This window comes from Lepisosteus platostomus, chromosome 8 (genome assembly GCF_059453375.1).
Source record: "Lepisosteus platostomus isolate fLepPlt1 chromosome 8, fLepPlt1.hap1, whole genome shotgun sequence".
Taxonomy (NCBI): Eukaryota; Metazoa; Chordata; class Actinopteri; order Semionotiformes; family Lepisosteidae; genus Lepisosteus; species Lepisosteus platostomus.
In genome coordinates this window covers 27,382,472-27,398,120 of record NC_142618.1, presented here as the reverse complement: position 1 = coordinate 27,398,120, position 15,649 = coordinate 27,382,472, and the positions used below count along the sequence as shown (strand labels likewise).

Genomic DNA, 15,649 nt, shown 5'->3' with positions numbered 1-15,649 from the left:
TGTTTTATGCAGATAGTACATTTATTTGTGTCCTGCCTCATCTGTTAACTGTTCCTGATTATTTTGGTGCTCTATTAGGAGATGTCTGCAGCTGTGGCAACCACTTCATATATTCTTGTATGAAGATTTCCTTTTCTTTGCATGTCATTACAGTCAACAATTTTATTAAAATTTTCAAACAGATAGATTCTGACTTGAACAGATGGACTAATTTTCTAGCAGCTTGGAGTGCTGTTGTTGATGAAGTCAAAGTCTTATTGCAAGGTCCTTCTTTCTCATCTATCTCATTTTAATTTGGGGATATTGAGGCTGGTAATATGGAGAGGGGTACCACTAATATCATGTGAACATATTCTTTTTTTTGTTTTATTTATTAAAAAGTTGTCCTTGATGCGTAAAATTAATCAAGTGTTCATAAAAGGAAAAAATAAAATTGTATTTATAGGGTTTTTAAAAAATATGAGAAGGTGTTTTAAAATGTTAATACATGTATTTATAAAGCGATATTCCTATCATGATACTCTATTTTTAAAAGACCAATAGTGGAGAGTAGTGATATTCCAATATACATCTACAAAATGCCCTTTATTCTTGATTTTTTAATTATTTGTAAATTAATTTTAACTTTAATTAAAATACTACAGTATATATTACATGTTTTTAGGACTGTAGTTGTATCACAAGTGTAAAGATACAGTATATGCTAAGTTTGAAGTATAACACAAAGATCTTCTACAGTATGTCCACATTAATTGAAATAGCAGAAATGCTACTATAATAATAATAATACTAATTAATAATTGCTTACACTTATATAGCGCTTTTCTGGACACTTCACTCAAAGAGCTTTGCTGGTAATGGGGACTCCCCTCCACCACCACCAATGTGCAGCATTCACCTGGATGATCCGACAGCAGCCATAGTGCGCCAGAACGCTCACCACACATCAGCTATTAGTGAGGAGGAGAACAATGATGAAGCCAATTTGACTATGCCTTTGGCAAATACTATAGCTTCCAATTGTATATGTACAATAATAAGCTCTATTTATGGTTGTTTTTAATGTTTAAATAGTTGAAGAACTGTTCAGCCTGTTATTTCAAACTGACATGTTCAAGAACATTATTGACATACTTTCATATTCACAGACAAGCTTGTATTTTTATTCTGTGTTAACAGTTTTGTATATTCTGTATACAGTTTTTATTTTTTATAGTAATAAAAAATATTCTTCAACTTTCCCTTCAGAATGGGAATAGCGAAGAATGATATATATCAACTAATGTTCAGTAACGTACACAATTAGTGTATCATCAATGCTTGGCTACAGGAGCTTGCATTCTCTTTAGGGGTTAAATCTAATATTATATACAGTAAAACTAGTAAATATAACATTAAATGGAGATATACCATTTTATATGTATGTATCTGATTAGACAAAATTGTTTTTAATTCTATATATTCTGTATTAAGATTTTGTGATGATAACCTTGCGTTGTCCATGGCGAATTGCTTATCATTAGGATGTTTTATAATTGTTTCATCTCCAGTAGTACATGCAAAGAGTACATGACTCATATCCCTATTACATTAAAACATAAATTGAAAAGGATGTGTGAATAGAATAAAAAGAATTAAATTTTCCTTTCCAATTTATTCATTATGTATCAAATGAAAAAGACTATGCAGTGCTACAACCCTATCTGTGTAAATTTGACTCCATTGAGTACTTATTTTCATTTAATTGTTGCAGATTGATTTTCTTGAAGTCAATGAAACACACTTTCATTATAGCACAGGTGATTGTTTTAATTAAAATGCAGATGCAAACCCTTTAAGCTTAATTTATCAATGGTTTGATAATCTGCTGTAGCTGTCATCTTCAGTAATATTCCAATGTACTTATTTCTGAGTTAAGCTTTTAAATGAAAAAGTTCCCAACGAAACTTCTGGAGTGAGTTTGCTGCACTGAAAGTAAAGGGGCCGAATAATTTTGCACGCCCCACTTTTCATTTTTTTATTAGTTAAAAAAGTTTCAAAAATCCAATAGATTTCGTTCCACTTCACAATTGTGTCCCACTTGTTGGTGATTCTTCACATAAAATAAAAAATTTATATCTTTATGTTTGAAGCCTGAAATGTGGCAAAAGGTTGAAAAGTTCAAGGGGGCCGAATACTTTCGCAAGGCACTGTATCTGTAGGTACTGATATTCATCCCACTTTATCTGATTTAGGAATACATAATTTTGATAAACAGTATTCATCCAAATAAATCTGATGTGTAATTATAAACTTTTAACATACAGCCTCTTTACTAATTGTTTGAATATTTTGCAGGTTTGGTCAAGGTTACATCCTGAATGTGAAATAATTTTCCAACTTGAAAAAGATGAAAAACAATGTCTAAAAGAAATTGCAGAGATTGAAAATCATATTATAACAGGTATGTTGGTAATTTTATTTATTATTAATTAAAACACTTTTTCTTTTATTTACCTCTTTTGAGCGCACCATTTTATGAATAGATTTTGACATACAGTCCAGGTATATCATCTGATAATAAAGATACGTAAAAGTACAGTTGGACATTCTTTATTTTAAAACCTAAACTAAATCAATGTTGCAAACCTATACATGTAGATGGAACAAATCAATGTTGCACATTCCAATAGGATAACGTTCTGCTGGTATAGAATTGGAACTTTCCTCCCATGTATCTTTATGTATCCATATTCTTATCTCTGTAAAGACTCACAATCGGTTCAGTAGACAAGGAAGAGAGCCACTTTTCACAGGGGCAAATAAAAGGAAGGAGGTAGGGTGCCTCACTGCCTTCCAAAATGGTATCAGACAAGGTTTCAACACTAGGCCATCTCTTTCATACCCACTTCTGAATTTTTTTCCTATACAGTAAGATTTGATGTTTAAATTGAGATCACAAGCTGGTCTCTACTGTTTTGGTAAGTGTAAGCCATACCCTTTAAACTAGAGTTGTACAGTACTCTTTCAATATGACACTTTTACTAAAATAGTTGCCATTTTTGTATGTGTGAATTATAGTCTATGGTACATTTCAAGAATTGCAAGTCACCTCAAACTGTCATTCACATGCTCTCCTCTCCAGCACTCTCTTTTCCCTCCCATGCAGTCCACTGAGAAGGACCTACTTTCTTCCTTTGAAAGCAGATTATGAGAACAGGAAGGAAGCCTTGCTCCCTCTGCTTTATGCAGTTACTTGAGCAGTCACTGTTTCTGGACAGGTCAGGTGGTAACATGGAGGAAATCATCCCATAGGCTTCTAGAGACTCTAGGGAACTTACTCTCCTGCTACTGCAATACTACAATACACGTACTTGTACTGTATGTTAAACTCTAGCAAAACATGAATATCTCAATGACTGTTTCCTTATCTGGCACTTGTTTTTCCCAAAAGGCTGTGAGCAGATTTGGGATGCAGTGGTATGCTGGCCTAGAACTACTATTGGCGAGACTGTCAATATTTCTTGTCCTACTGTTTTTTCCCTCTTTATGAAAAATCCAGGTAATCAGTCTTCTTCAAAATTCAATGCAAGTCCTAGTTTTATCAATTAAGCACTTTGCTCTAAATAATATATATATATACTGTACATGTTAAATGTGTCCTTAATACAGCCCTAAATCTAATCTGTATGTCTAACAGTACTGGTAACCTTTAACTAAACTTCAAAACAAGCAGTATCTAAATCAAATACTATGTTTCAAAGAATAATTAAATCTAACCTGAGCTTCAACCTTAAATAAAAAAATTATACCACCTTTAAACAATTCCCTTAACCAAAATATGTTGTGCAATCCAAGTCTAGCTCTAATAATAATTTAAAAAAACATTCTTAAATCTGTAACCTTTCCCCTAAACCCACTTTAGTAATAAAAACTAATGTGATGAAGGGCTGTTGTGTGTCTTCATTGCACATTGCATGACTTCTAGGGTCTTTCATACTTTCTCATTCATTATTGATTGTATGTTTCATCCTTCTCATTCTCTAAGATATGTATGCAAAGGGCATTATATAATTTTATTTATATTTTATTATTACTTTTGTAAATTTGTTTTTCTGTATTGATTGGTTGTATACAATATGTCTCATTTATTGTGGATTCACAGTGTTGTTCTTTTTTTCCTGTTTCACCAGTTAGTGTCTGGTTACACAAAATGTAATCTAAGCCTCATGGTTAAATGGACATCTAATTGTCCATCAAGAGTTCCCAGTGTGGATCTTTGAGTATTTAACCTAGTATGGTGTAGAAATTAGTCTTGTTTTGGTTGTGAGTATCTGTGTGCAAAAACACAAATCTCAAAACCTAATATCACCATGGCTTTTTTAGGCTTAATCCATTTTTCCTTCTGTTTGATGTTACTTTGATGTACAAGTTTGATGTTACTTGTATTATAGGTACAATAAGCAGGAACTGTACCAGCGTTGGGTGGTCCAGCCCCTACCCACCATATTACATTGCCTGTAGTGTAGATGATGAACTACCATCTGAGGAAGTGAGTATTGTTTGCAAAAAAAGTTTAATTAAGAAGTATTTTTTATTAGCACATGACACATCAGAATAAAATAAAGGTATAATTTTAATAGAGATGTAAAATATACATTTGTATTATATTATAGAAACCTTATACTGCAATCTCAACGAACAGAATCCTGTTTTTGGAATTTGATTATTGCTAACGTGATGTAAATGTTTCAACTTCCTCTTATGAATTGTGGTGGTTTATACAGTATTCCTGGAAAGTGGAAGCCTAACATCTTATGCATAACATCTGATGTTTTGTAGTTTGATGTAAGAATTTCACATCTCAGGTACAGTTGTAATTTTTTGCAGATTAGAAACAATAAGAAGTATGTGCCATATGACAGTATACTGTCGCTCACAGTTATTAGGTAGGATCTAACAGATGAGGATCTGACAGTTATGCCATGGATACAGTACCTTACTTGCCAGACCTGAGTTCTGGTGAATATTTGTGGAATGAGCTGGGATGAAATGTGGGCTGTTAAGGGCTCAGAGACCACTGAATATACATAGGTCAGGACGCCGTGACGCCGTGATAAAGCCTATGCCGTTGAGTCGCTCCTGGACTCGCGGGTAGGCGGGCTTCCGGGCGTCCATCTTCCAAAGCTGAGCCCCGATAGGCAGGAACGTCTGGCTTATATAGCACAGGGGGCTGGAACCAGAGGTAGGTGCGGGAGATGAGTATAAAACAAGGAAGGGCTGGAGCGTCCTTAAGAGGAGGGGTTTACAATCGTGACATAGAGACCCTATGCGTAGTGCCAAAAGGGCTCAGGAGGTCAGACGATGTCGGGAAGAAACCTATTCCCTCAGGCCGCGGTGGAGACGATCTGGTGCTAGGTGGGTCTCAAGACATCTGAACCCTCAATGCTGAGGCAGGAACAAAGAGTGACCCGGAAATATATAGCCTCACACAAAGACACACCGGAAGGACAAGCACAGGGAAACTAGGAACAGGACAGAGAAGGAGCACCCTCTAGATGTAGAGGGCTTGACATAATGCTTATCCAAAATTTACAAGACGAATGGGACAGAAACCACAACAAATTAGGGAAAATGCCTGCACAACTGTTGCAAAAATTATTTTTCTATTTTCCTGATAATAATTTAAGTGAATATGTTGCTGTTATAATTAATATATTTTGATGTTAAGTATGTAAGGTAACAATTTGATTGTAATCTCTTTGACATCTATTGATTTTAGTGTCTTGTTTTAAATGGAAATTTATTCTGTAATGCATTGAACTTTATCAAGGGATTATTGGTTACTGCCAATCCAACACCTTTCAGCCTTCACTTAGAAGGCATGCCATATACAGTATAGCGATAGTAGTGGGTGCAATGGCATGAAGCAGGCATTCAGAATTACAATTTAAGTAACTGAGTGCAGTGAAGTGGAAAAGTGATTCTTCAAGAAAAGCTGTTCCTGTGCTACTTTAATCAAAATAGAAAATTATTTTCTTATTAACATGCAGTTAATAAGAAAGCAGTATTAATATTTTTATTGTTGATTTTTGTTTCCTTTTGTTTGTTTAATAGAATAAGTTATAGATAGTGTATATACTGGTGTGTATACAGTATATACAGTACAGTATATACTAATATGCAGTATATGGTATATACTGTATATAAACTCGTGGATTCTTAAATATACCAGATCAAAATGTCAACTGAAGGAATGGATTAAAAAGAAACCTTCCCAAAATATGGATGCTTTCCTCCCACACAGATTTATAAATTATTCAATGCAACATCCAATGCAAATCTACTCTCCTTTGGGGGACATATGCCTGCAAACATAATCTACCTCAGTATTTCTAAGACAATCATTAAAATGATGTGATAAATAGTTATTTAAATCTCAAACCCGAGATAATTGAAATGTTTAACCATAGATTAAACCATACTTTGGGGTACACTATTCAATGGAAGGGTCAATCTAGCCTAATTTATTCATATCAATGAAAGTTTTCATAATAGCCAAAAAGTAGGTGAATAACATGTAAATTTGCTAAACATAGTAGAATGCAGTTAGCAAAGATTATAATATGATGTTGCATGTTTTTAATATTGATGTGAATGGAGAAAGACATAATGTAAATGTCACGGATGTCTGAAAGGGCATGCAGTGAAATGGCAGGAGAGCAAAAAAGACCCTATGTGTAGCAGCAAAACAGGGGTTAGTTAGGGCTCGGCAGGTCAGACGATGTCGGGAAGAAACCTATGCCCTCAGGCCGGGGAGGAGATGACCAGGTGCTAGGCGGGTCTCAAGACATCTGTAACCTTAATGCTGAGCGAGGAGGAAAGAGTGACCTGGAAATATATAGCCCTAGACAAAGACACACGGGAAGGACAAGCAAAGCACAGGGAAACTAGGAACAGGATAGAGTAGGAGCGCCCTCTAGCTGTAGAGGGCGTGACAGTAAATCAGGAGCCGTCTCAGCCTCAAATGGGTGCCTGTGTGCACATTCTGAATAATATGAATGTTACAATTGTACCATTGTAATTATGGTCTTAGACATTGGATGAATTGATTAATTACACATCAATTTAGTTTTTTGCATATTAGATTAGAACTATTCAAATTAATGGCATTACCTTTTGTACAGTATGGGTAAATACAAATAGTACAGTATTTGCAAAAATACTGTTTACAAGATGCACAATACTTTACATCAGAGGTAGGCACTCCTGTTTCTGTAGGATTTCATTCCAACTCAGGTCTTAAAATCTAAATCAGCCCAGTTTTGTCTTTATGGGAATAATCTAGCAACTTCTGCCAGCTTTTCAGGTGCTAGTGCTTTAAAGAGACCTGTAAAATCCGCAGACACACAGGCCCTTCAGGAGTAGGATTGTCCACCTTTGCTTAAAATTTACAATAGCATGGGCCTTTCTGATTAAAAAGGACAAAAATAATAACAACCTGTTCAATGTGTTGCTCACCACAGAGTAATCTTAAAAAATGAGAGTAATAAACTAACATATTAAAATCTAATTAATATAAATGCAAAAACAAACTTTGTAACATTTTTTTAATAAGTATACTGCATATACAGTAAATGAAATGGAAAGCATCTGTATAACTTCATCATTTATGTGTGTGTATTACAGTATATAACCTTATTTCTCAAAAGCAGGTTAGTTCTCAATTTACTGAATGTACCTTCAAGTGATAGCAATATAGAATTCACTGTTAATATTCATTTTTAATAGTCTTGTAGTGACTGTTTTATATTGGCTAATGCTAAATTCCCAGAATTAAAAGCTGGCAAAAAATGAACTTTTCTTGGTAAGAAAGTGATTTTCTATTAAAGGAAATGTCTGGAAAGACTGATGTACACAGCTAAAAAGTTAATATTTTCCTATTGTTTTCATATGAGAAACATCAACTATAATATAAATATGATAGATCTCAAAATTGCTTCTGAGGTCTTGTTTGACTTGCACCACAGAGCTTTTCTGTTACTACCTTTTAAGTCTCCTAAGCAGTGAATACAACTCCCAGGTTTGAGAATAAAAGATTAAAAATTGTGTATTACAGGCCTCCTTCTAAATAAGGTAGCTCATAACACAACAAAAAAGCAGAGTGGAAGTCTTATATTCAGCCAAACTCCCTCATGTACTGTACACACACCAAGTAAATTCTTCAAAAACCCCATAACCCCATTATAGAGCACATCATTTATAGACCAAACAAACATACAGTAATTTCACCCTTGTGAGAATATGTTTGCTAACCCTACATCAGTAACATAATAACTCTGCTCTACATGAACTAGAGAAGAAACACATAGTAAAAACTAAAACAGCTTCTTTTGAGCTGCTTTTCCTCCTTACGATGATGTAGCGTCTTTCAAGGTAAAACAATAGAAAGCATTTCTAGAAGAACTATCAGTTGTTAGCTTCATGCATTTTTATCTTTTCTAGATCAATAAGAGTTGAAGATTCTGGTCCTATTCTTTTTCACTTATAATTTGATGCTCTCAAAATTACTATGGAAGTTATAGATTTCATTAGTAAAAGTCCATCACAGGTTAAGCCAATGGGCACAATGTGGAGGCCACAGTAAAGGCCAAGGGGGAAAATTTGGCCCAGACACCGGGATAACTCCTTACTCTTTTCGAGAAATGCCTGGAGATCTTTAACGACCACTGAGAGTCAGGACCTCGGTTTAACATCTCATCAGAAAGACAGTGCCCTCACCACTATACCAGGGCATTAGGATCCACACAGACCACCACAGGGTGGGCACCCCCCCAGACCACCACAGGGTGGGCACCCCCCCGCTGGTCCCACTAACACCACTTCCAGCAGCAACCATACTGTAGCTTCCCAAGAGGTCTCCCATCCAGGTACTGACCAGGCTCAACCCTACTTAGCTTCATGGGGTAGCTAGTTGAAAGCTGCAGAGCAATATAGCTGCTGGCCAGTTTAGGAATGTATTTAATTTAAATAAATAGTTTATGTATTCTTAATTTATAACCAATAAAGCTGTTTTTTGTAGATTTGTAGATTGTTTATAATTTTATGAATCTGTAATGTAACTGCTGTTTTTTTTTAAATGGTTGTAACATTAATCAGGGGTGGCATGATGGCGCAGTGGTGAGCATTCCTACCTGGGTTCAATTGAGTGTGTCTGTATTTGTCTGTATGTGTGCTGTGATGGACTGGCAATGGACTGGTTTTACTACCATTGCTTGCTAGGATAGGCTCTTGCTACCCTGCCACCCTGTACTAGATAAAGTGGTTAAAAAGTTGATGGATGAAATGTTTATCAGACCATTTCTACTTTTATAATTCATTAATGTGTTTTTTTCAGTTGTCATGAAACATCTATGAACAAGTTAGAAATCCTTTTTTCTGTTCAGCAATAAGGTTCTTGTTAGAACATTAAACATTATACATCAAGTGTAAACATTAAACATTATACTTGTTATTCACAGTAGTATGTTTTTATGTTATATGATCTTTCTCTGTCTTGCAGGAATCTTATTTTGCTACAGTGAAGGTGATTTATACAGTTGGATATGGAGCTTCTGTTATTACTCTCACAGTTGCTGTTGTAATCTTACTCCTATTCAGGTACTGTACATCACTCACATCATGTGATAAATCATGTTTTTTAATCAAAATATCAATGGATGATGTTTACAGTTTATCCATTATTTCTGTTAATTCATAAAATAAGGTAACTTATATCCAATGATAATATCTTCCTAATTTGCTAAAAGGACAATAAGTCATTTTTCCTGATAAAACTTCAGTGTCATTGACAATGGCAGTCATGCTATTGGTAAACCTAGAAAGTATCATTGAAACAACTATGAATGGAAATATCACTATTTAACACGTTTACATTGCAACACATAAACATCAAACTCCTCATCAAAAAAACAATTGCAATCACTTCTGAGCATAACCAATTAACATTTTATTATTCATATTTCTGTTTGGTTTAAATAATTTCTCAGAGTATATTTATATAACAAGAAAGGATATTAAGCAATGTCAACATAGCAGCAAAACATTTCCTGTCTCCTCTGTAATGAACAACTATTACTGTAAAGCAAGTTCTAACTTAAACCATGCAACCCCTTTTTAGACAAATAAATTTTCAAACAAATTTAATCAAATTAATTAAACAATCACCACTTGGTGGGTCAATTGCAACAAACCTTTGGATTTAATTGCATAATAAGTTGGTGACTAGTTGATATGGGAATATATAGGTTTAATTACAGTAAGTACACTGCTTTCAGTTCATTGCAATTAAACCTGTAAGCCTATTTACAAGGAAGGGAGGCCTCTAGTGGCAAGACTGGCTGTTATTATAGTTCCTTTAATGTCCTGCTTGCCACAGTAATATTTTTGGTTTTATTATGCATTTGATTATGTTGGGTTTCTGTCACTAATGCAATCGATCTACAGCATATCAATTTCAATGCTGTAACACTCTTCGTCTTCAAAAGACAACCTTAGACACTCTGAAACCTGGATTTTTTATGGTATGACAAGTTGTGATAATATTTTTGTAAACTGATCAATGGCTTGTGTCAGCATATTATGATTACATGGCAATCTACAAAAAAAGAAGGGACAGTGTTATTCAGCATGGATAAATACTCTCCATTCTAAAGTTTAATTTGCAAACATTTAAATAATTTTGGGAAAAGAATCCAATGTACTCATAAAGACAAACCATAAAAATAAAACACCTCACCATCTGCTAATAATTTTTGGAGTTTTGAGTAAAGGTTTTATGCAAGGCTGCTATCACATTCCCATGTAACAGATTATTTTCAGGTTGATTGTTGATCCTGTATATACTGTATAAGTACAGTGTAATATATCAGAAACTCAAACATAGCTGCATGGGCGTGTTGTTATTAATTTATCTGCTCTAATTCAAAGGGCAGACTGTTTCAAGACCACAATGGCACAAGTTAAATTTAATTTGAGTCAATAATTGCCATTTGAGATGATGATGCATTAAGAACTGTCATTCCTTTAAAAAACTGGAAGAATTTTTTTTTTCCTAAGAAGCATCTGAAAGATTAATTTAAATTTGATTTTGCTTTTAACATTCTAACATAATGCTGGAGTTTTATCTTGAATTTATACTACAAATAATCGGTATGGAGACTATGGAGAATAATGTTATCTAATTGATGTCAGAAGTATTATCACTCTTGTATTAGATTTAATTATACTATTTTAATTTCCACGAATGAATTATATTATTAAATTTCTATATAATATAAAACATAAATGGAAGAATAAAGCATTGAAAAGGCTAATTTTGGGAAAACATATCCACATACAACAAATTGTTACTTTAAAAAAAATGTGGAGTATTTTTTTAAAATACAAAACATAGATATGTTTACATACATAGGGAAAATATGTTTAGGTATCAGGTTTAAAAAATATTATAAAATTTTTAAATACTACCATTCTTTAAGTAAGGATTTTAACAGACAGAACCTGTTCTTCTGAGTTGACTATTTCCAGGGACAGTCACCCAGGAATCCCAGTTTCTGCTCTCTTGTTGACTTTCTTTTTGGAATCAATAGTTCAAGACTATTTTGTCCTTCCCTATTTCTCTTAACAATACTTAAAATTATGTGTGGTGATTGTAGCGGTCTCTGCTCATTACCAGCATTGAGCGCCATGGCAACCATCCACCTGTTGGTCCAAGGCTAGGTTCCCAGCTGGAAGAATTGTAAATGTGGCATTTAGGTGACTTCCAGCACTTTTTTTTCTCTGGTCCTGGGGTTTAGCTTCATGGAGAGACCCAAGTTCTCAAATCCTAATCAATGACACTGACTATACCTCCAGGACCAGACATCCAACTTTTAGTGAGTCCAGCTTCACTGAGTCACATGGGAGGTTGGGCATCTCTCTTTCTAACCATAAACAGTAAACCATGCCACTATAAACCATAACCCATTTTATATCCACATAACTATTGTGGATATAAATACCTATTTATGGAATTCCTTCAGTAACCTCACTAAGGCAGACTTTGTTTTCCTAGACAACCAATAACCAATGCTCCTTCACTATGGCTTCCCTTATAACCTTAGCGATTCCTTAGCAATAGAAACTAGCAGAGTAATGCACTAAAGATTTCTTGCCACTGCCTTCATTATAAAAGAATAGTCTCCCTTGCATGGTAAATTAAAATGGAAATTAAAATGGAGATGAATGGTGCTGCTATCCTAACACTGTGCTATCCTAACATACTATTCTTCGAGCATTTTTCCAACCAAGAACTGCCTTCATCTAGAAACCCTTTTCCAGTACATTGGGACCCCACTTCTCTGCCAGATCCACTTTAGAACTGGTTATTTACTTTGTAATATCCAGGTGAACTCTCTGCGCCCTCTTCTTCACAGACTGTGATCAGCAACCTTAAATTATCAAGCCTGCATGCCTGTTCACTTATTTCTCCACTTCTTCTTTGCTCATCTTTCTGGGTTCCCTTGGAGATCTCCGCTTGGATCTCCAACTGTCAACTTGCTGCAGCCCTGCTACCAACAGCTGCATCATAACAGATATCATCACAAAAACAAATGCAACATTTGAACTGTGTGTATAAAGGGGCTGCAACACAACATAATTTATAAATCACAAGGTGCTGTCGCTCAAAGTGAATGGGAGATATCAGAAGACAATGGAGGTACTAGGGTGCTTAACTGTGACATGAGCAGAACATAAATGGAACACACTTTCAATGCATATTCATATGTTGATAACATGCTAACAAAGTGACCTAAAAGACATTTTAAGTAGTAATTTCAAATATTATAATCATATGCTATTAGGCTTCCTCTATTTTTGAAAACATCTCACTCTGATGGACCTGTTTTCAGACTTGTGGGTTTCAGAATCTGTATGATTTTCCACTTGCTTCCTGTATAGTGTACAGTATATGTAACAGGACAGTGAACAGGTTAAAGGAGTGACATCTCTCTCACCCTTAAACCTAAACAGTGACATAGTAGAAGATGCAGTCTATTAGCGTAGCAGAGTTTGATGCTGTCTGGGGACTGTTACTGTGTCTGAGCCCTTGACCAACTTTGAATGAATCTCAGCCAAAACAGAGCAGACTTACAAGTGTTATTTATATAATCCTTGAATCATCAGTGAGAAAAAAATATTTTAAGGATAAAATTATCATCTTTTTCATTATTTTCATAAGACACATTTTTTGTTTAAGAAATGTACTATATGAGGAGGTGAGTAACATGTTGAAAGCTACTAGTTCAAACTAGTAGCCTAATTTACAGTTTTATGAGTCAGATTTTGGGACTGCACAATACTGACTTCTCTAAGAAATATTTTACCTTTTAAAATAGAAAAATATCTTTCTGTTTTTCTTATACAAATCTTTCACAAAGTTTGATGGGAAAATAAATATATATTTCATTTGATTTTTTTCCTTTCACATTTTTGTGAAAAGAACAATTTACCATTTTTTTATTGTTATCAATTTACAGGAGGCTTCACTGTGCAAGAAATTATATTCACATCCAACTCTTTGTCACCTTTATCCTGAGAGCAGTGGCAGTTTTCATTAAGGATGCCATTCTGTTTTCAAATGAAGAAACCAATCATTGTACTCTTTCAACTGTAAGTTAATGCTGTGCCTTATGCATTTCTTTTTGCATGACATGTTTATACAGTATGTAGGACTGCCTTTTCTGTAAAATACAATTCAGTTCACCTGTGGCCACATTCTGTTTGATGTGTTTCTTTCTCAAAATCTTCTTCCTCTTTTTGAATTCTAGGTCTTCAGTATCTAAAGATACAGGTCATAAAATGTCTGCTTAAATTGAAAACAGATTGAATCCTTTTTTTTACTCTGTATGGAAAAAAGGATCTAATTAACTCTATTGATTTAATTTCCACTGCATTGCACTGCATCGCATAAAGAGCTGATGTCTAAAACCACAGTCAGTGGGCTGTAATTTTGAAAATTGCTTTTATCTGCAGACTGAAGATGGTGGGACAAAAGAAAATATCTCTGCTTCAGGTTAGGGATTACAAGAAGCTTGTAAATACTTTAGTGTGGACAGTTGTGAGTGGCAAGACTTGGATATATTTGACGTCTACCTGTGTTCGATTAGTTGACTGTGTACTGTATTATCTGTTATCTACAGTATATTCTCAGTGGACCTTATTGATGTGAAATATGTGAGTTTTTAGACACATAAACTATGAACAAGGATTCGTTTTTGAAAAATGCTGGTATTTTAGTTTAAAAAGATAATTTAAGAATAGCAAAGTGAAAGCAACTAAAAATGTACTGTAGGTTTTCAATTTGATGTTGAGCTTTGTGCTGTATATACGTTTTACTGTAGGATGTGAAATGTGAAATGTCCACAGGCTAGGGCTAGTAAAATTACCAAGAATCATGAAGAGTCTCTGCTTTTCTGAGAGACTACACTCGTTTGTCTGTTAATCTCATATCTGCACAATCATGTGTGCAGCAGAATAGAATTTAAATAGAATTGTTAAATAATCTGTGCATTTGGAAGAAAGTGAAAATGTGATCTCATAACTGTATTTATGCTTTCCTATGCATAAATATTCCTCCTGCTGAGCACCTCTTATATTTCGTACATTTAGGGTTTTAGTTTTAAGAGACTCAATGCTGTCTCATGCACTCAATATTGCTAGACCATACCTTTGTCAGACTCTGTCTTTTTCTATGTTTCTGGTCAAGCATCAAAACCACTTCACCTGTGGCCCCAGCCTCTCTTCATTGTTAACATCAAGGGTGTAAGCAAATAGCATCAGTCTACGTCTGGCCTGGATTCCTCATTCTCAACCTGCGCCATCCCCTGTGCCTTCATGTTGTATCTGCCCTCAGACAACCCCTCCCCCACACAAACCTCTACCCACTGTCACTCAAGCACACAGGATTCCTATTTGTCCCCAGGATTATGAAATGTGATTTTGCATTATTGATTTTGCTGCTGTTTTTCTTATTTTAGGGGTTCCATGTGGAATCTATCCTTATCCATTCAGATGTAGCAAATGGACTGCATCAGGGTTTTCATCATTCTCGAGATCCATTATTAAATCATTGTGTGGTCTTGGATTTCTCTCCACACGTTTCTCAGTCATACACTCCACCTCTGCACAGATAATAAATACTGTAAATAAATGGTTGCTTACTTTTGCTTTGGACTGTGGGAGGAAATGGGAATGCCCAGAGGAAACCCATGTGAACATAGCACCCAGGGCCCCAGCAGTCTGAACCAACAATATTCACCACTGTGCCACCAAATTAAAGCCAAACATTAAAATATTTAGTACGCTATCCCTTTGCTTTCATTATCTTGTTGCATTAATTAGAATTTGACCAAGCTACTGAAACACTTTTTATACATCCACCAAGAATTCTTCATAAAAAGAACCTTATTATTGCAGTGTAATTGACTTTATGCATGATTCACTTTTTCATTCAGAAAATTAATTTGCCACATATTGTTTTATTTTAAAATGGACTGACAGTACATAATGTCTGTGAAAACGGGCAATGAAATCTTAATAATGGTTGATATTCATTTAGTTCTGAATA

The 15,649-nt window shown here is 34.8% G+C and overlaps 1 protein-coding gene across 1 annotated transcript in view; it reads left to right on the top strand.

Annotated features, from left to right (window-relative positions):
• Window positions 1-1,683: 1,683 nt before the first annotated feature.
• The window catches only part of ghrhrl (growth hormone releasing hormone receptor, like), a 43,649-nt gene continuing 29,683 nt past the window's right edge, over window positions 1,684-15,649 (top strand). The window contains exons 1-6 of the mRNA XM_088644416.1: window positions 1,684-1,707; window positions 2,338-2,443; window positions 3,434-3,541; window positions 4,434-4,531; window positions 9,542-9,639; window positions 13,560-13,692. Coding sequence (XP_088500542.1) covers window positions 1,684-1,707; window positions 2,338-2,443; window positions 3,434-3,541; window positions 4,434-4,531; window positions 9,542-9,639; window positions 13,560-13,692 — 567 coding nt within the window. The remainder of the gene's footprint in view (window positions 1,708-2,337; window positions 2,444-3,433; window positions 3,542-4,433; window positions 4,532-9,541; window positions 9,640-13,559; window positions 13,693-15,649) is intronic.